Source organism: Strix aluco, chromosome 12 (genome assembly GCF_031877795.1).
Source record: "Strix aluco isolate bStrAlu1 chromosome 12, bStrAlu1.hap1, whole genome shotgun sequence".
In the NCBI taxonomy this organism is placed as follows: domain Eukaryota; kingdom Metazoa; phylum Chordata; class Aves; order Strigiformes; family Strigidae; genus Strix; species Strix aluco.
This window is the reverse complement of record NC_133942.1, coordinates 26,015,825-26,037,555: the sequence shown is the minus strand read 5'-3', so window position 1 is coordinate 26,037,555 and position 21,731 is coordinate 26,015,825. Positions and strand designations below refer to the sequence as shown.

Genomic DNA, 21,731 nt, shown 5'->3' with positions numbered 1-21,731 from the left:
TGCTGTTACTAGTAAGAACTTATTTTAAACCTATTTTCTTGATATGAAATAAAATTTACTATCTGAAACTCTCTATGCTAGTTGAATTGTAAGTAGAGCCTCTTGTCAATCATATTGTGTTAAGTTTCCAAATTATTTAAGAAAAGGATTTGTGTGCCATTCTTTGTCTGTTTACAGAATTTGCATACTCGGCAAGACTAAAAGATGCTGGGTTTTGTTCTGTTGTTCTGTTTTAATGCTTTTTTTTTTTTCAGAGTGATATTCCAAATAGATTTGAAATGAAAATTCATCGCACAACAATCCTTGAAGATTCTTATAGAAGGATTATAGCTGTAAAGAGAGCAGATTTCCTTAAAGCAAGACTTTGGATTGAATTTGATGGTGAAAAAGGTTTAGACTATGGAGGAGTGGCCAGGGAATGGTTCTTCCTTCTCTCTAAAGAAATGTTTAATCCTTATTATGGATTGTTTGAATATTCAGCTACGTAAGTAACACAGGTCTAGAAGACATGAAGACTAGTTAGGGAAAGCAACTGTATTTCTTGTACCTCCTTTAAGAATGGAATTACTTCCCCCCCAAACTGTATAGGAGGGTCTAGTTGTTAATAACTGCAATATTCTGCAACTAGTCCTTTGTTTGACAGAACAATAATGTGAAGAAAGTACCTGTATCTTTTTTTTTAGCAGTCTAACATAAGCCATGTCATCTTTGCATAGACAGGCATATGCTTGCAACCATCTACTACTTAGAGAAGAGGCAGTATTTAACAGATAAGGAGGAGGATGTTATTCTGACTACTTTAAAATTAGTAGGAGTTAATCCCTTCTCATTGGTGTATCTCTAACTTACAAAGGTAGTTCGTGGTGTTTCAAAACTGTTAATTCTGTTATGCTAATAGAATCTTCTGTTGAGTATTGTTTAATATTAGACAAGTGATTTATTAATCCAAATATGATTATTTTTTCAACTTAATGAAAAGTAATACCTGATTTAACCAGTGTCTTTCAGATCTTCAAATGTGGGACTATTCCAATAGTACATTTTGTTTTTCTTTCTCTTCCCTGCTCTCTCCCTCAACTTCAGAGATAACTATACACTGCAGATCAATCCAAACTCTGGACTTTGCAATGAAGATCATCTCTCTTATTTCAAGTTTATAGGTCGTGTAGCTGGAATGGCTGTTTACCATGGCAAACTTTTGGATGGTTAGTATTTATTTTATGTAACATGATATTGAGATTAATATTGTGCATATTTTGAATTTTAAGTTACATACTGGTCAATTTATTTGTTCTTCTTTAAAGCCTTTTTTATTCGTCCTTTTTACAAGATGATGCTCCAGAAACCAATAACGCTTCATGATATGGAGTCTGTGGTATGTAATTTGCTTTATCATGTATGTTAGGATTTCATGTTCATATTAAATTTCTTTTATATATCTTTAATGACATTGTGAAGGTTTGAAAGTGCATGATTCAAAGAAATTTTGGCTACATCTTTTATAAGTCTGTGTTGTAGTTAGCCAGCAACCAGGCACCATACAGCAGCTTGTTTATTTTCCCTATAGTGGGATGGGGGAGAGAATCAGAAGAGTAAAAGTGAGAAAACTCATGGGTTGAGATAAAGACAGTTTAAGAGGTAAAGCAAAAGCCGCACACACAAGCAGAGCAAACCAAGGAATTCATTGAGCACTTCCCATGGGCAGGCAGGTGTCCAGCCACCTCCGGGACAGCAGGGCTCCATCACACGTAACGGTGACTTGGGCAGACAAACGCCGTCACTCCCAACATCCCCCCCTTCCTCCTTCTTCCCCCAGCTCTCTATGCTGAGCACGACGCCATATGGTCTGGAACATCCCTGGGGTCAGCTGGGGGCAGCTGTCCCGGCTGTGTCCCCTCCCAGCTCCTCGTGCACCCCCAGCCTCCTCGCTGGTGGGGAGGTGTGAGCAGCAGCAAAGGCCTTGACGCTGTGTAAGCCCTGCTCAGCAGGAACTCACACATCCCTGGGTTATCAACACTGTTTCCAGCACAAATCCAAAACACAGCCCCATGCTAGCTACTGTAAATTGTATAGGAATTTAAACTCAGTGAAAAGCAGATTCCTAGACTCTGTTCTAAGTCAGTTAAGCTGTATTGAAAACTTGACTCTGAACTTTCTATGATGTTTTCTTAAAATAGACACTAAGGTTCTTAAAATTATATACAAAAATCTTTGGGATCCCTGTCTCAACCTCTTTTCAAAATTATTTTGTGTCTTTTGATTACTAAAGAGAAATATTCTTACCCTTTCAGAGACTGAAAATATTGCGTGTCACAATGTAACATTTTTAGAGCAAAACATGGTCCTTACAATTTTCTTGTTTGTTTCCCTGATAATGGTTCTTATCTAGCATAGTCATGGGCAGAGTGATTTTTATTAAATTTTTCATCTATTAATGGTTTTGCTGTTCTGTAAGAATACAGAATATAGTTCCTACCTGTTTCTGGGTAATAGACTTATAGATGTGTCCTGATTTTTGTATTTTTTTTTTTTCAGTACTATAGAATCACAGAATGTTTTGGGTTGGAAGGGATCTTAAAGATCATCTAGTTCCACCCCCCCTGCCCCAGGCAGGGACACCTTCCACTAGCCCAGGTTGCCCAAAGCCCCGTCCAACCTGGCCTTGAACCCTGCCAGGGAGGGGGCAGCCACAGCTTCTCTGGGCAACCTGTGCCAGGGCCTCACCACCCTCATGGGGAAAAATTTCTCCCTTAGATCTAATCTAAATCCACCATCTCAGTTTAAAACCATTACCCCTCCTCCTATCCCTACACTCCCTGATCAAGAGTCCCTCCCCATCTTTCCTGTAGCCCCTTTAAGTATTGGGAGGCCACTAGAAGGTCTCCCCAGAGCCTTCTCTTCTCCAGGCTGAACAACCCTAACTCTCTCAGCCTGTCCTCACAGGGGAGGTGCTCCAGCCCCCCGAGCATCTTCGTGGCCTCCTCTGGCCCCGCTCAAGCAGGTCCATGCCCTTCTGATGTTGAGGGCCCCAGAGCTGGACACAGCACTGCAGGGGGGGGCTCAAGAGAGGGGAGTAGAGGGGGAGAATCCCCTCCCTGAACCTGCTGGCCACACTTCTCTTGGTGCAGCCCAGGATGCCATTGCCTTTATCTTAATTTTCATTTCCTAAGGCTCTTTGTAGTAATGCCTAACAATAAAGGGAAGATAAATACAGGATGAGAGAGAAGAGTCCAAAATACATTACTTCAGATAACGCTGTGACATCTTATCACCTTTTTGCTACGTGAGAGATTTTTAGTCCAGAGATGTCTGACTCTTCAGGTTCCAAACATCTTTAAAGGTCTTTGTAGCTTTGTACAATTGCAGAGTCTCTGTATCCAATACAGGATTAACCTAGGTAGCAGCATTCACTGGGCTGTAATGGATCCTCTTGTAGTTTAAAATTTACTATCTTGTAATTCTCTCTCTTAGGATAGTGAATATTACAATTCTTTGAGATGGATTCTTGAAAATGATCCAACAGAACTGGACCTCAGATTTATAGTTGATGAAGAACTTTTTGGTCAGGTTAGTATGTTTATGTAAAGTAGAATAGACAAAACATGAAAGAAAACATTTGAACTGTCAAATTATGTGATCTTTTTTAATCTGTGTGGTAATAAGAAAAACTCTTCATTCACAGTCATGTGTTTGTTCACTCAGATGCTTCTTTTAGCTGGCACATGCTCATGCAGTGCTCTGTTAGCCTGGCTGTGATGTGATAAAGGGCTTGGAAATAAGCAGACCTTTAAATAAGAGCTCGTGCTTTTTTCTTAAATAATACTTGTATTGAAATGTAGCTGTTGCTGTGAATGCAACTGAGACTAAGATATCCATAGTCCCATTACTTAATCTGGAGTAGAGATTGGTTTTATGTGATTGACTGGAAAGGGTGAGCTCTTCTGGAAATGGTTGGAATCATAAATTTCACTGGGAGGCAATGATAGGGTTTTTTCCCTAAGATGTACTAGAAAACTATGGAATAAACAAGTTTGTTGTTGTGTAGAAAGCTATCAAGATAAGTCCTGTAGAAATATCACAGGTCTTGAATGAAAATTCTAAATTACAGATGCCAACTACATCTAAGCGGGATAATGGCCTTTGTGGTCTTGTGTAACTGAAGTGATCCAAAGTAGGAGCGTGAAAATGTACATCCCTAATGAACTGAAAATCAGATATTGGTCTGCTGACGTTCTAGTAGTATAAAATGGTTCTGTAAGTGTTTTTCCTTGAGATTTGAAAAAAAGGATGGGTCATTGAATGTACAGTTAGTGAAGTCCACATTGCTGTGAACTTGTATGCAAATTTAGGTGATCTTTTGTAGCAGGTCAGAAAAAATGGAGGTTGCCCCATTGCAGTGTGGTAACCCTGAATAATATGGTTTTTTAAAGTGATCAATCAAATTCTATTTATTCAGCTGACCTGTGAAACTGGTTCTATTTCTCATAGTTCTCAAAATCTGCAGTCTTCAAGAATTAACTAAATTACCTAAAAATAACATATGAATTCTGTTACATACTTACCTCATTTAAGACCTATTCTGTGTATTGCATTTAGACCCATCAGCATGAACTGAAGAGTGGTGGATCAGAAATAGTTGTCACCAACAAGAACAAGAGAGACTACATTCAGTAAGTAGGGCTCACTGGGGGCAATGTATCTCACTGGATTGCCCCCTAATAATAGGGGCTCTGTGTTAGTTGTCTTAACAAAACAAAGTTGTTGTTTGTGTATAAATTGCTTTTATTTTACATGTTTTTGTTTTGGTTTTTTACAGTCTTGTAATTCAGTGGAGGTTTGTGAGCAGAGTACAGAAACAAATGGCAGCTTTTAAAGAGGTATAGTTTTAGTTACAAAATAAATTCTTCTAATAATTTGTTGCATCTAATCTTAAGACAGTCTTTTTTTGACATCCTGAAGACCCACAGATTATGTTACAGGTATAAAAAAGGCAGTAGTGTCAGCTTTGAATTATTTCAGACTTTAAAAATATTTTTGGTGTATTTTTACTGAGTTGTTTAATTCATATAGAAAAATTTGCTAATTTCTCAATCCTGGCTGACAGCTTTAGCTGTAGTGCAAACTATTTAATGAACTCTGCATAAATGAAAATTAAATCAAACTAATAGAATTAAACTAAACTAGCTGGTTTATCCTTACTTGTATAAATGATATTACATATATTCAGACTTATGTATCTAGCATTCAGATTTGCACAATAAAGATGTGAGATAAGACTGAATTAAAAATACTACAACCAAACTGGGGACTACTGGTGTCCAAACATCTGTATTTGATATATTGCTTTGGCTTTGTTTAGTAAAGCATCCAAATATCATTCTCACTGAACAAAAATGCTTAAGTAATGTTGACTTGATTTTTAAAAACTTCACTCTTCTTTTTAGGGCTTTTTTGAACTAATACCACAGGATCTCATTAAAATTTTTGATGAAAATGAGCTAGAGGTAAGTGTGTCAGGGAAAAGAAAACAAATTATATTGAAACTTAATGTTACTGACTTAAACTTTGGTGTGTTGTTTTTTTTTTTTTTTAATCTGTGTAGTTATTAATGTGTGGACTGGGAGATGTGGATGTGGCTGATTGGAAACTACATACAAAATACAAAAATGGCTACAACATAAACCATCAAGTAATACAGTGGTTCTGGAAGGTATCATGAAGTTCTAATATTATTTTTTTTTACTTAAAACCTGTTCAAAAGTTGCTGCCTTTCAGCTATGCTAGTTTATCATGTGATTCATCAATAGGTAGGTAAATATTTGACTGTTAAAACTCCTGAGAAAGACAGTAAGAAAACTAAAGATGAGGTGCATGGTAAGAAGGTAAATACACTACTGATACTTGTTTTTTTTTTTAAAAAATCCATGTCTGACTGGGGTTAAAAATATTTGTGTAGGCTTTTCTGGCATGGTTACAGTAAAGAGGTGTTAAACTCCTCTGTTTAATAAATTACAGGAATTTGGCTGCTAGTTCATAACATCAGGAAACTTCAAAGAAAATAGGGGCCAGATCTTCAAGGGAAGTATTTTTAACAGCCTGCTAAGCCAGTAACTGTACTGATTTTACAGTGCCATTAAAAAATTGTTGATTTCATAGCTTTCAGCAATAGGCAGACGTAGTAATTATGTGTGTCACTGAAAAAAATGCATATATATAAGGGATAATGATTTAGAAATAGTAACAATGTTGTATAAGTCTGTTAGCACAAAACCTGAATTTAAAAATAAATCTTTAATTGTAATTATCATACATAGGCAGTCTTAATGATGGACTCTGAAAAGAGAATAAGATTACTTCAATTTGTTACTGGCACATCACGTGTACCTATGAATGGGTTTGCTGAGCTGTATGGTGAGTACTTATAATTATGTTCACAATTAAGTAACAGAGAATATGATACCAACATTGTCATGATATTTGACTTCAAGCATAGGCACATTACTCAAATTTTGCTTTAAAAATTAATATATACTGGCAATTATAAGAAGCAAAGTTAAAGAAGAGTCACTTAGATCACACGTTTCTCATGATCTATAAATACTTCATTTTAATTGTGTATATGGAAGTTTTTTAATGTGTAGGACTTATTGAATGTGGATTCTTGAAGTTCTAAAGAGCTGCAAAAATCCCTGTTTAACACATGATTGAGCTTGAAGAAAATTCTCAGTAATGTAAGATCTGATTACAAAGACGTGCTGGCATCAGCAGTTAACTTCAGATTCTCCTAAGTTCCCCAACTGCTTTTATCTGCTCACAAGCCACAGTTCTACACATACATATGCTTTAAAGAGGACGGCTAAAATGACACTAGTTAAACATAATGCCAGGAGTAGTGAACGTACAACGCAGAGATGAAACAAGCAGATGGCAGCGGGGAGCAGACTGCAATAATACCAAAGCCAGAAAACCCACTGTGGAAAGACCGCAGGCAAGCGGATAGAACAGCCCACAAGGGGTGGGGATGTTTTGCTTATGGGAAGTCTGTTTTCAGCTGCCATCAGCTATTATGTTTTCTGCTAGACTACTTTATTAAGCCTAAAAGTGCTTGGGATCCTATGCAAATAACTGAATAGCCTAACTTGCATATTTGAATAAACATTTCCTTCTTTGTAAACAAGACAGTAGTTTGTTTATAAAACACAAGAGTCACGAACAAATACCACCCACCATGTGTCCCCATTTCTCCCTCTTCATTTTAATTGTAAATACTCAGTTTATTTTTTCCGTTCCATCAATGAGTTGTGAGTTCCAGTGGGGAGAACAGTGCCTGCAGTGGACTTGAGCCATGTGTCTGCTGTTGCACCTGAACCTTGGTACTGTTGGAGTTACAGCCCATGCTCATCGCAGTGGAAGCCAATCAGAATTCTGCTGCCTCTGGATTTTGTTTTATTTGTCTGAAAACACTACCAGAGATAGAACTAAAGAATGATATAAGGAAAGAAACTGTTGAAGCTCATGGCTCCCTTCTGCCTAGGGATTAGGATATCGTTGGGCAGTCTTCTGGCCAAGTCCCAGTTTCTGTAGTTCTATTCACTCATTAATGAAAAATTCAATTAGCAGTTGTCTTGCACGGTGCTTTGTTTCTTTCTCTTACAGTTATTTCTGCTTTACTGTGGCCAGCATGCCATCCTCACTAAACCCCAGTAATGATCACAATCACTTTTCCAGCACCTGCTTGTATTTGAAGAACTGTAGGTGGTTCTTCAGTGCTTCGTGTTGGTACGTGGCAGTCTGCTGCTGGGCTGCCCCTGTGGTTGTTCCCTTCCCACCTTCGGGCTGCAGCCCTTGAGCTGGCTTTCTAGCGGGAGATCTCCCTCTTCTGGCCCAGAGGGGCATTTCTGATCGTAAACGGAGTGCTGATGTCCGGGAGCAGATCCACCCAAGTTTGAGAACAGATGTGGCTTGCTTGTATTTCTTGTCTTTCTCCCACGCTGCTTTGTCAACCTCTAGTTAATTAGTTGGATAGCTAAAATGCAGACTTATTCTTACCTAGCTATTAAAAGGGAGTTTTATCTTGTCACATGGTAGAATGCGCTGTCAGGCACAGCTAGTTCTCTGCTTCATCCTTATTCCTGGCGTTCTTACTAGTTACCTTTTCTAACTAGCCTTTTGTGTTGAAGAAACACGTAACCCAAAGAAGAAAGTAAAGGAGAGGAGCTGGAAATGTTCCCACAACTACTGACATACCTGTCTCACTGATAATATTTTAGGATGAAGTGCTCAGTGTTTGCTCTCATCTGTCTAGTTCATTCACTAGACTTGTATGAAGTATGGTTTCTGTGCATTGATTGGTATTTCTTACCTTTTTGTATATGTTAGTAGTTGTGAAAGGGTTTTCTCCTCTTGTTTTATTTTCATGTTTGGGATGAATTGTCTTGAGTTTTTTTCTGTATGTAAGTTGACTAACATCTTCCAAATCTGCTTCTACAATGTGCATTATTATGTGTTATAATTTCATTTTATTAAGAATATGTATACATTTTTTTCATGTCTCCGTTAAACCCACAGATGAAATCTTTTTGAATTGACAATTTTAACTTGGGTAGTCAAAAAGAGCCCCAACATTTTGGAGCAGTCATGGAAAAAAGGGAAGGTGACTGCCTGCATTATAAAGCCAAATTCATTTCGTAGTTTTGAAGGTACTCTGTATGGCACTTACCTACAAATACAGCTGAGGTGTAAGCCTGTTCTCATTACTGCTGCTCATCTTTAATCCGAAACATGTTTCACATCTTCCATTTCAGAAGCAGAAGGCTACTCGTACTTGGGTAGCCACCTGCCTTGAAATACAATTCTCTAACTGTATTGATGGTGTCCTTGTAGAATAGTCAGAGGACACCCACCATCAGATGTCACATTCTGTTCTCTGACAAGATAGTGTGTGGTGTTTTGTTTTGTTTTTTTAAACTAAACTGTCTTCTCCAGATGTACACAAATGCTTTCAACAGCTTAAGGAAATGGTTACAAAATGCCCTTTTCATCCACTTGGTGAGAGTTGAGAGGTCCAAGAAGCTTTCAGATATGATATGCTGCGAGACAGTTGCTGAAGGCACAGGCGTAGCTGCAGCTGCACTTGCTAGCCCGTAAAGTGCTCTCAGGTGTATATGTACATCCCTAGAATACACATATGGTCACCATGCTTTAAAAAGTTCTCAGTTACTCTACTCTGTTGTGTAGGTGAAGGTGGACACTAAACACTTTCTGCCAGCTTATATAACTTGGCACATGTGATAAATGTCTAAATTTTTACATGCAGAATTTATACAGTATAAAACTCTTCTCCATAAAATTTTCAATGCCAACTATGCATTTAGGTCTTAGACTTTTGAGTTTAAGGTGTAAAAGTCTCTTGAAATTAAGATACAGCAAGAAATAATTAAAAATTCAAGTGAATTGGGATTCTTGACTATTACTGAGTATAGACTGTATCTGATTCATATAGATATGAATCCTACTAATGTCAGAATTGGATTACAAAAAATGAAAATATCTCATAATTTAAATTTCTGATTATAAAAGAATCTCATAATGGGGTGAAAATTGATGTGTTCTTTTCTGCAGGTTCAAATGGACCACAGTTGTTTACAGTTGAACAGTGGGGTACCCCTGAAAAACTGCCAAGAGCTCATACCTGGTGAGTATTTAATTTAGGTAAATTCCAACCTTTAGTAAGAGTGATAAAATACTTAAGAGTTTTTCCTCTGTTTTTCAGCTTTAATCGCTTGGATTTGCCTCCATATGACTCGTTTGAAGATTTATGGGATAAGCTTCTTCTAGCGATTGAAAATACTCAGGGTTTTGATGGGGTTGATTAAGACAGAGACATAAATTATATCGGTCCAGTGCTGCAATTTCATTTTAAGGGTTTACAAACAAGTTTGAATTTTCCAGGGACTACCATTGTATTTAGTCACATGGCTATTGAATCTTCATAGTATCACTTGTAAAATAAGTAAGGATTAAAAATTCACTAACTTTTGAAATGTATTTTGCCATTTCCACAGTTTTGTGTACTTTGTTAATAACTACAATATACACATTGGATGGGCCAGTGCCAAGTAAGTCAAAAACTAAAATGTTTTTAAGCAGTTGCCTCTTCTACAGTATTTGACAGACTGTTTTGCAGTAAACTACTGAAGTAAAACTGTGAAGAAATCTTTGCAGAGGGTGTAAATTTGAATTGCTGCTTTAAGAGGAACAACTGAAATTGCTAATATGTTTTTTTTAAAAAAGAAAAAAAAACAACAACCAAACAACAAAACCAACAAACTTTATGTAATGCAATATCATAATCTGTGCTGCTTCAGGCTGTTTGCTACAGATCTGCCCAAAGCACCTTATAATTCAGCATATTAGGTAAATCATTGGAAAGCATTTATTTGCATTATCAGCCATCAGTTTGCAGAACATTGACTTGCTGACACATTTTACTTGTTAGATTTTTGTTTCTAACTTGCTTTTATTAAAACAGTGTAACAAAACCAGGATTTTTATATAAAACAGACAAGCAACGTAATTCTGAATTATAATGAGAAATTATATCATTTTTTTCTCTGAATTTGTATACTGTCGTCGGTTTATTGAGTGTTCATCACTTTTTCTGATAAATTTGTAGTTCAATGGATAATATTTTCAATTCAGCCTTTTGCAACAAATTAATCTTAAAGTGAAATTTGTATGGATATCACTCAGTATTAGTTACTGGTAGTTAGAGGCCTTTATTATCCATTCTTGCAGTATTGCACTACATAACAATAAAAAACATGTTTACAGGGTTTTCTGGGCCAAGTTCAGCAGTCTGATATGATATGTGCTAACTTCTCCGAACTGCGCGGAGGTTATGCACATGTAACCAGGTGCAGAATTTGGTTCTGTAATATGTTTACAGGTTATGCTAGTTTCTATAGGTGCATTTTTATATTTTTTTCTCCACTGTTAGTCTAGAAACCAAATTTGTTAATACAGTATAACCAAAGTCATAACCAACAATGTGCAATTTATTGTAGATCAACTTGTCATATAAATATTAATTTGATTTCTTATGTAAATGTGGGTATTTTTTGTATTAACACTTTTTTTGAGCAAGTACTGGTTAAAATGATTAGCAAAGTTGGTTCTAAAAGGAAAAAAAATGATTTATATACCTGGCTTGCTCCAATTTTAACATTTTATTACCAATACGATCTGAGGAAATTACAGTACCTTAAGCTTTGGCCAGCAAATTTCTGTTTAGTCACAGTCTTTATAAATATGCAAGAAGTAAGTGTAGCACATCTCTCTATAAAGATGTAAATTATGTAACAAATGTAATGGGTCTTAAGGGATGTTTAAAATCCCACTTTGTTTTATTCTTTGACTAGGTTGTTTAGGGCTGAGAATATTACATGTAAATAAAGGTAACTTATAAAAATTTCCCAAATTCTATATGCAGTTTTGTAAAACATGAATGATATATCAGTAAATCTGTATAGATTTGAATGTAGCAGGTTTTGTTGCATACTTTAAAGTATAAAATAAGGATCCTGAGAGCAGTAAATAAAAGTTTATTCTAATAAGTTGTGACTCACTTTTTTGAAGTGCAAATCGCTAGTCTTGAAATAGTAAGAATTCTGTGATTTTTAGCACTCCTAGGTAGACCAGGGCAGCAGTTCTACCACAATACGCTGCTACTTTTGTGTGGGTGTTGAGGTGCAGCAGCACTGTTTGCTAGTGTTCTGTTTCCAAGACATGCAGTCTTTGAAAAATTAATACCGTGTTTTTATAGAAGCTCTAGGTCCCGGTGAACCTTCACTGTATGGCCAGCCTAGAAATGCTACGTGGTAGACAGGCAAAGGTGGATGCCCCGCAGAAATGCCAGCTGACTGCTGCCGAGGGAGGGTCAGGCTCATCGTTCCTCCTGTAGGAACATCCTTCTCAGCTGGTCAGCAGGTATGCAGCCGACAGACTTCAGTGGTGAGTGTGGCAGGGGTGTGAAAGGGGCCCCCAAACTCTGCTCCAAGCAGCACAGACTGCCCGGCAGCGATGGGGATGCACCACAGGGCTTGGTTCCCAGTGCAAGCTGGGGGAAGCAGCCCTGGCACGTGGGTGGAAGCTCCTGGAGGAGGATGCTGCTGCATCTCAGGCTGCAGGGAGTATCTGGTGCCTCTCCCTGGAGCTGGAACAGGTCTGGCCTTACCTGCAGGAGCTTCTGACTTCCAGCATCAGAAGAAAGGCTTCTCCAACCTTGGGTATGAATCTACAAAATTGCTATGGTGCTGTAATAGACAAAGAAAGGAACAAGTTGCATTAAGGGAAGGGTTCAGAGCCAGACCAGCCAGAACCAAGTGTTGACACCGAGAAGTGGTAGGTGATAGAGTGCAGAGAGTCCCTTCTGTGAGCTTTAAACTAGGTTTCTTGGGGAATGGTGATAACAGCTTGTGGTTAAGTAAGAGAAGAGAGGTCAATGGTGCCAAGTCTGGGGCAGGGTGGTGGGAGTGAGGCAACCCTTGTGAAGGATGCCACCCTCGTGTGCCTGAACGCACTGACAGGCAGCCAGGGAAAGACCAGGAGGAGCAAGAGACACAGCTCGTATGGCTGGAGTCACTCGGATGTGGGGAGATATGTGGGAGGGGTGACAGGCTGGTACAGAGCTTTGTGGGTGTGGGTCAGAGGAGACACCAGTATGGGAAACATCCTGGTGAAGACTTGTCCTAGACCACCTGTTTGTCATGAGGAAGCAGGCGGAGTGGTCTTTGAAGCATCCCAAGGAATTCCAAAAGTGCAAACCCTGGCTCTTGCAGGGGACTAAGCTCCCTGACATCTGTGGGTCACAAACAGCTTAACAAGGGTGCTGGCTTGGCCACCCAGGGAGGTGCTCTCCTGGATCTGCTGCATGTCCCTTTGTACTTCTATTGTCTGCCTATCACACCTCCATATTCCCTGACACATATACACTTAGATGGTGGGGGGGCAACTCCAAAGATGCTGCTCTGAATGCTTACCTCTTTTTTTTCACCAGAAACACTGTTCCTAGTATGTGTCTGTGTGCCAGCTGCAGACCAGGTACTGTGGCATTACAGATGAGAGTGTAACAGCTGCTTCCTTGTGTGTTAATTACCATCTCTGTTATGCTGTGATTTCATTATGCTTACCACCCAGCAGTCCCAGATGAAGGGTAAGGCAGAAAATTTCCCAGGTAGGTAAGAGCTAAAGGTACCAATCTGCTGAAAAAAAAGTATATAGGGTTGACACTTGTAAGAGATTTTGTGCATATCTAGTTTAAAAGTATAGATCTATGAAGAAACTGTCTTTTAAGGGGAGATTTGAGCAAGATGCTACTTCTAGAGCAGGGAGGGGACCATCACATGAAGGAGAAGATGGCTGCAATGGGAATAGTTTCACTTTTCTCAGCTTTAAAAACATTGCACTGAAAATTCACGGGTGTGTTTGGTTGTTTTTTGGGCTGCTCCAAGCCTGAGAGCTGTAAGCAAAACGCTTCCCTGCCACTGATTGTGCCTTCTGCAGGTAAATACTGATTCAACCTCAAACATACACCTGAGAATCTGCCCTGGATTTAATCATCTGTCTTTTAGCGTGATACCGTGGCCCTCGCGCCTCTTCCCGGCTGCCGCCATCTCGGCGGCTCGAGGCCGCGTTTCAGCGGCGGCGCTGGGGCGGGCCGCCAGGTGGCGCTGCTGCGCCGGGCCATGGGACCCGGGTTCGATCCCCGCCACCCACGGACACGAAATGGAAATTTGGACATTTTTCAGCGGCTTAACTTTTCTGGTGAAGTTAAACCACTTCTGTTTCATCTTTAATAAGGGTGGTGACGTTTATTTGTGTATTATTACCATGATAGTGAATGGTGTTTCTGTTTCTTAATAAGTAAATACAGTGCTGACAAAGAAGTGAATTTATTTAGCCTAAAAAAGGTAATTTATATACATTAGCCTCAATGAAGGCTTACACTATAAGCTATTTATAATGCAAAGGTCTACTTAGACTGCTGTGGGTGAGGTTTTCTTAGATTTTCAATCCCTGTCAATAATTTGATTTGTATTGACTGAAAGGGGTTTGGACTGAAATTGTCTGTCTTCAAAATTTCTCATTTACTCCAAAGGTTATCGTGTATGTGGAAATGCTTTGCAGTCTGGTGTTACAGAAATGAGATGTTAGGTATAAACAAGAAGCATTCAACAATAACTTGGAGGTTTGGGGCAGTGGGGGATGTGGGGGTTTTTCTTCACAATTCATTTATCTCAACTGACAGATTTTTAGGCTGGATGTTATTTGCACCAAATCTTTCACTTCTCAAGGTGGTACAGGTGATTCTTCAGCATTCTTGTCATATCATGAGGCAGAGCTGTGGCTTAGTAGGAAGCTAAAATAATTTATTTTAAGGGCCACTGAGGCTTCACTTAATGCTGCTCAAAGGACACATGACTTAAAATTATTTTAATTACTATTAATAAGTCACATCTGTAGCATATTAAACTATCTTTTACTAGAGACAGGGTTGAGTATTTATGCATCAATTGATGCAAAATAGATGACTATAGGCTACTCATTTTCCTTCTCTACCCTATTTTTCCTTCTCTAACCTTGTTGTTTCATACGTAAATTTACTTTGCAAGCTACCTACTACCTTGGCATTTGATTTGTTCTGTAAATCCATAGCACAGTTTGGTGCTATTTCACTAATTGACAGTGTCTTTACAAAAATCTGCATGTGTCTCATTGACAGTATGCCAGAGGCATCTGTGGGTTTCAATGTGAAATGTGTCCTGGATCAGCACAGATTTGCTTTTTTTCTTGTGTACTTTTTTCAGTGCGACTTCAGTGTTGCTTAGCAAATACACGATACTTTTATCAGTTCCCTAGAGTGGGATGATAACATGCTAAAACACATATGAAGTAAATAAAACTGAGTAAGTGTAGTTTTAAATACTGTTTTTATTTTACTCATTTCTTGCATGGTCAAAAAGAATGTCAGTTGTTAGGAGACCAGGCTCTTCTGTCTGTCATTCTTCATGTTGTCTGTTCACTTTTGTTTTCCTTTCTGTTTCTCATTAATTAGTTTGTAGTGCTTCGGTTCTTCACATAGGATCTTATCAAATGATTTTCTTTGTATGAGATTCTGCTTTTTTAGGGCAGTCTATTTTAGTATCTCCCCTTTCTAATGAATGATTTCTGTAAAGGAATCAATGTGCAGTTCTTATGTGAACTGAGAAGCTCACTTGTTTATCTACAGTTAGACCACCACCACCACCAAGAATCCATACCTCTGGTGCCGTAGAAGCACCTTATCGACATGTTTAAAAGGCACCCAACACCTACCATCTTCCACTGTTATAAATGGGAATTAAGCATTTAACAGCTGCTGTATTGCTCTGCTGCATCACAAAATCAGTAGGAGATGCAAGCACAAGCTTTGGTACTCTGAACACTAAATCATTTTTCTTTGAAGTGGAGACTTAATTGCTTTTTCTATGTGGAACATATATCATTAGCAGACTAATCAGAATACAAACAGCTTGCAAAGGGGATAATGAGGGACAACTTCCATGTAATTCTTGGTTTACATCCACGTGACTGTAGAAAAATGTTTTGTTTTGCTGAGCTGTCCTTAATTTGAGGTTTCTTGCTTAATGAGACTTCAAACAAATTCTGCATTGTAGGTTTCAGGTTTTCATCCCAGAGAGAGGCTTGGGATTTCAGGGAGAGGGGAGGCAAAGCTGCTTGGAAAACCTGAACAGACATTAAGTAAGTGAGCATGCCTCTTGAGGAAAGACAGATAAGGCAGTCTTCCTAAATGTGACAGAATGTAAAACTTTCTGTTGAAATACACCACAGTCTAAAAACATACATCATGATTTGTTTTTCTTAAGTCCTTTTGAGTTTAATTTAATGGAAAATGTTTTCATAATTGTCTGATAGCTTTTCTGATACTTTCTACAAGCTGAAATATTTCTGACTCGGGGTTTTGTTTTGAGGGCTGGGAAGTATGACCTTTCAGAGGCTGTGAACACATATGTCCTACTAAGCACTGCTGCTTGGGAGTATGCAAAATGCTAAAAGGTTTAAATCAAATTGCCCTGAGGACTGCTTACTGACCTTTTGAATGCAAAGTTGTCGAAACCTTCAACTAGACATCAGCTAGAGAAGAACACTTAAGGCAGATCAATGGAAATAGAAAACAATGTGGTTCTGACTTTTGGTAATTCCTAGTTAGTGAGAAAGAGTTACTGTGCTGCAAGAGCTGCCCCAAACAAACCCACACTGCCGTGGAGTTGCTGTGAGTAACATGTAATGGTTGTTTTTCAGGGAAAACCTTTTATAATCTACTTAAGAAATTAGAAGTTTTCATTAATTGCTAAATCCTGATATAGTTATCTGAGCAGGATGCTTCATTGACTTCAAAGGGATTTTTGTCTACTTAAGGAATGCAGGGTCAGGCCCTTAACTAGTGATAACTTTCTTCAGTGGGTTGTCAGATATGACAAACTATGCCACTTTAATAGAGGTTACCCTGGACATACCATGCCATCCCTTTGTCCTGAAAACCTGCTTTCTTCCTTTGCCCAGGTAATAGAGTTTCTGGGTCGTTGCTATATTGAAGAACTTAGAAATGACTCTCTAGCTGAAGCTGTGATTTCTGTGAATATGTTTTCTTTACTTTGAATAGCTATAATATTTTCTAGTTATGATATGTTATATATTAAATTCAGTTGTGGAAAGTGTTTGGTGGAGTTGTGAGTGTCCCCCTCATTTTGTGAATTGCTGCCCAGCAATTAGTCATCCATCCTTAACAGATTTATTCCTAATTAGTTGTTAATGCACTACTGCTAGCTGTAATGCAGAGTTTTAAGTAAACGCCTTCCTTTCTACATAGTCTTACAGAACTGGAGCAAAAACCAGGGGATTGAGAAGCTGTTCATTCGTATGTTGGTATATTATAGGTATCCTGTGCAAAAAGTATTAAGTAATCATGTATATCCTGTGCTGAGGACTCACAGAATAATTACTTCACAGGTCAGTAAAAGATAATTCTCTGTGTTGTATCAGAATGTTACAACTGCTCTTCTCTTAATGTAATTTAAAGTTAAAATATAGTTGAGCTCTATTAACATGTAGCTAAAAATTATGCTTGTTTTCAACATAATTCATTTATACTGTTCTCCACACCGAGAATTCAAAGTCTGACTGTAAACCATTTTAAGATCCAATTTTTGCTCATATAAATGTCTACAGTTTTTTTTAAAGATAAAGAGGTGAAGTTGAAATTTTTGCATGCTTGCGTAAAACCTGAATTAGGAAAGCAAACAACACTTCAGTCACGTAAATACTTTTTTGTACTGGAAAAAGTCTAGCTATTTAATTGATTCTTAAGGTGCAAACAGGCTGGATCAGTTGAGATCTCACTGTAGAAAGAAATTAATCCTAATCACGCTGTATCTAACTTGAAGACTGAAGAGCTAAATCAGTTGATCTGGGGCTGTAGGCTGGGCTGCAGCAGGAATGGAAATATGACGGGGAGCTGAGCTGCAGGATGTGACTCGGGGTATCCTGCACTGGAGGTGTTAACAGGGAGGGGGCTGCAGCTTACTCAGGGTGCCTTGGAAAGGGCATTTGTCCATCTCTGCCCCTCCTGAAGCCAGGAGGAGTTTTAATACTCGAGGGAGGATTTGGACTGCTCTCTGCATGTTGAAGGTTTCCTTTTCTCTAGTTAGGCTAAGGCATCATGCTTACAGTGCTGCAACAGCTTGCTGATGCTGAATGGGATGCCCCTGTGGCATCAGCTGCTCCAGATGAGATTTCCACTCAGTGACTTGCACTGGCCTGGTCCTTAGCTGAGCACATTAGGCCAGTTTAACTCACTAACTTGTCATAAAACTCCCCCCGCTCTGTGACACATGTTTTTTTTCCCTGGTTACTTAGGATGAACATTTTGGAATACACATGGTATGTATTCCATACATGTATTATTTTCCCAATACAAGTTCTGTCATGTGCCAGCATTTGGCCACTGTGACCTTCTAGAGGTATCTGAACAAAAATGACAGTAAAATGTCAGACATAATCCTGGGGTAATGATTAGCTACTGGAGAGCAGCACAGCTGAAACCAAGTTATACTCTCAGCAGCCTTAACTGATGGCTGCTCTCCTGCCGCACTACGCAGGCACACCTGTGTATGCTACATACTAAACTGCACCAGGGGCTTGATTCCAGAAAAAAAATACTTGTATTTCTCCCCCCTCGAAGTTATTTCCATCAGGATCAGTTCTCTGATTTGTGGCTTGGCCACACAAGCTCTTACACCAACCTCACATAGGCACTGCAAGTTGCAAAGCACTGAATTGCATCAGACAAACTGAGGGTGCCTGTGGATGTGCTTCCAGCAGAGCCCCTAATCTCCTGCCCTGCTGCGCCTGGGCAGGGACCACATAGAGACCTGAGCCACGTTGGTAACAATGTGGGGGGGAAAGAGGAATTGGGGTGGGCTGCCCTGTTTCCCCTCTCCCCTGGCTGTGCAGGGCACTGAGATCCAGCCATGCCTCCTGCATGGGACAGACAGCTCTGCCAGAGCCTCTAAAATACCAGAAATCCCCATGGGCTCCCAAGTGACTACTGCAGCCCAGCTGAGATGAAATCCCAGTGACTGCAGCTGATGGAAGCAGTAATTTTGGCATTAAAAGTAATCACCCCTGTGCTGTCCAGCTTTTGGCTCCCTTCAGTTTGTCCCCCCACCTTGGCTTGCTCCTTTCACCAGGGTGTTGCCTTTAGTGGTTCAGCCTGAATTCTTGGTTAGAGCCGTTCTGGTGTAAGTCACAGCTTCACGTGGCCCTTCAAATATCTCGGAGTCCATCCCCAAAGCCATGTTGTGCGTGGGGCCGTTTACAGGACGAGCCTGTGTGCATGTGAGGGGGAGGAGGTGCTAGGAACATGCCTTGAAGGCTTCAAATCTGTTTATCTTCACACTCCTGAGAGGCGATCGCTCTCCCGTGACAGGGCAGTGCGCTGGAGGGAGCTGCGCTGGCAGCGAGGAGATAAACCTCTGGGGCACAGGCTGCTTTGGCCAAGTGGCCTCTCCCTGACCAGCAATTCCTTATGTCTCTGTGAGGTGAAATGGGACAAGAGCAGCAGGAAGCCTCCTCCAATCCTTCTTTTTAATAGTTCCTTGGGATAAATTGTAGATAAGAGGACAGACTGCATTGTTAACAAGCTGAGAAGGCAAAGACAAAGGAAAGGACTGCAATCTTTCACAGCAAAAATAAATAGGTATCTGTAGCATGGTATACTCAGCAGTATGTCCAACTGCTAGTCAGCCTCTGACTTGCTTTGTTTTTCATTTCTTTTATTTCCAGTAATTGTTTCTTGATTGCAAACATGTAGAGGAAAAGAGGCAGAAATGATTTGCCTATTTCCTGTTCTAACAGCAGAATGAAGGTAACTTATACAGGGATGAAAGGAGACCATATTTCATGCCTGTTGCTAAACAAATAGCTGCAGAACAGTGGGTCGTCATGATAAGCAAGAAAGACACTAACAAAAAGCTGCCTCTGTCTGGAAGGTTCAAGAAATTCCGTTGTAGATTCAAACATAGAAAGTGGTAACCTAGGAGATATTTTCTTTCTGTTGGGTTATTCTTGGTCTGATACTTATTGTATCGACCCAGTGTATTAACACTTTGATTTATGGACGATAACATCAGAGTACAGTACTATAGCATTTCCAGAATTTTGTTTTGTTTTCTTACTGGGGAAAGGGTTGAGAGAAGGGACCATACTGAGCCAATTAAAAACTATGTACATTGCAAATGCAGTTTATGGGGCAGCTCTTCTCCACCTGCTGACCATTCCTACTCCTTGCTGTGATGTCCACATATGTATAAACCCTTAATGAAGTTATTCCATGTGTTTCAGCGCACAGATTCCAGCTGCGGCTGCCTGTCTGCTGTCACTTTGGTCCCAAGCCAGCCGATCACCAAGGGCTTGCATCCCTGGGGTCAGAGGAAGTAAATAGTGCTCAGCACCTTATGTGAGAGCCCAAGGTGGCTTGGCAGAGGGGTGCAGGCAGCCATGGCCTGGGAAATGTTCATGGCCGTTTGGCGGACCCAAGTCAGGGCAGCCGCTGTCCCATGCTATTGCCATACCTTCAGCTGCATGTTGTAACCCTTGGTGTTTCACCGTTCCTTTTATACCACAAAGAGCCAAGTTAGGGAGATAAACCAGGAGAAAACAAGCTCTACTGAAAAAAAGGATGAGTTTTCTGGCGGGTTATGTGTCCCGAGGAGCTCACTGCAGGCAGAGGAGTGTCAGCTGTGGTATAAGGGCCAGAAGAGAGAGCGTGGAGCTGCAGTAAACCCAAACTCCACACCATAAGAGCTCTACACTGTAAGGGAAAGAGCGCATCTGAGATCAGGTATGCCCTCAGGTGCGTACTCTCTGTTTCTGTAGCCATGGCTGTGTGGTTTGTTAAAAGTACCCAGAAGACCTAATGGCTTGCATCTGGGAAACAGCAGAGTGACTGACAAAAAATAGGTATTTTTTCCCACCTTCCAGCAGCAGCAAACAGGCATGGGAGAGCGAGGAAATGCATTTTGCCAGATCCCTGTGAGGTTACGCCTCCAAACTGCCTGTGGTTACCTCCAGGAGCTGGGGAGGATGTTGGTGTGTTCTCTTTCTCCTGCTGAAATTCATGACAGGATTCTCCTTCATTATGGTGTGATGAGCATTCAGGGGTGGCAGTAAACATCTGGAGGCTGCCTCCGGGGCACTGTGAAACAACCTGGCTGAGGTACATCCACGAATTTGGGCCAGTAGAGCGCTGTTGTGGAAGGTGGCTGGAAGGAAAAAAAAAAAATTTTGCTAGTGTGTCAAATCATTGTATTCCTTCCTCTTTGGTGTTTGTTAGTTTATAACCAGATGAGATCTGTGTTAAATCCCTTTGTCAAGAAGGTGTGTTTTTGCTGTACAGGAAGGCTCCCTAGAGAGAAAGTTCATTAGCATTCCCAGGGCTCAGCCCAAGGTGTGTTTGCCCATCTGCTCATGGAAGGAGTGAATCTCCTTTGAGAAGGCAATGGAGATGGTAACTCTACACAGGTTCAAAATAAAGCAAGAATCTGCTAAGTGACCAAATGTGCTGAAAGTAAACATTTGTATGGTGGGTCTTAATAGAGTTAGCTTAACATATTGTAAATCTGTGAATACAGTTGTAATTGAGAAACAAGGAAGTGTCCAAACATGCCTACAGTGACACCAGATCAAAACCACTTGGAGCAAGAACTGTAAAGGAAAAAGGGGCTTTCCTGAGAAGAAGGGTTAATGACATGCTGCTGGGAGTGCAGCTTAGTGGCAGCCCATCAGCTGGGTTTTGAGGGCTCCACCAGCTGAAGGCAGAGCTGAGCTGGTGCAAATTGCCATAATTCCCCTGCAGTTAGTAGGGCTCCAGCAATTACCACTGCTCTCAGCCTGCCCTGAAAAATGACCACAGTTCTAATACTGCTGCAGCTGTGCTAAGCTGCCCATGGTCATTGTACTCTCTCCTCTGGGTGCCTGTAGCTACTCCTCATGCCAGGAGTGACACACGGCAGCTCCTGCCGTGACCTCCTGGCAGAGCCAGAGGATGAGCTGGGACCTGGGACTGGTAACAGGGAAGGGTTGAGCCTGTGGAGCTGGGAGCAGTGGGGGGG

The 21,731-nt window shown here is 40.2% G+C and overlaps 1 protein-coding gene across 5 annotated transcripts in view; it reads left to right on the top strand.

Moving 5' to 3' along the window:
- NEDD4 (NEDD4 E3 ubiquitin protein ligase) overlaps positions 1-11,615 on the top strand; it is a 62,549-nt gene extending 50,934 nt beyond the window's left edge. For all 5 annotated transcript variants that reach the window (XM_074836981.1, XM_074836979.1, XM_074836983.1 and 2 more), the window contains 11 exons: positions 255-484; positions 1,084-1,205; positions 1,305-1,375; positions 3,472-3,567; positions 4,597-4,670; positions 4,817-4,877; positions 5,445-5,504; positions 5,603-5,710; positions 6,315-6,411; positions 9,622-9,694; positions 9,773-11,615. In XM_074836981.1, the coding sequence (XP_074693082.1) occupies positions 255-484; positions 1,084-1,205; positions 1,305-1,375; positions 3,472-3,567; positions 4,597-4,670; positions 4,817-4,877; positions 5,445-5,504; positions 5,603-5,710; positions 6,315-6,411; positions 9,622-9,694; positions 9,773-9,875 (1,095 nt within the window). In that variant the 3' untranslated portion in view covers positions 9,876-11,615. The remainder of the gene's footprint in view (positions 1-254; positions 485-1,083; positions 1,206-1,304; positions 1,376-3,471; positions 3,568-4,596; positions 4,671-4,816; positions 4,878-5,444; positions 5,505-5,602; positions 5,711-6,314; positions 6,412-9,621; positions 9,695-9,772) is intronic.
- The last annotated feature ends 10,116 nt before the right edge of the window (positions 11,616-21,731 follow it).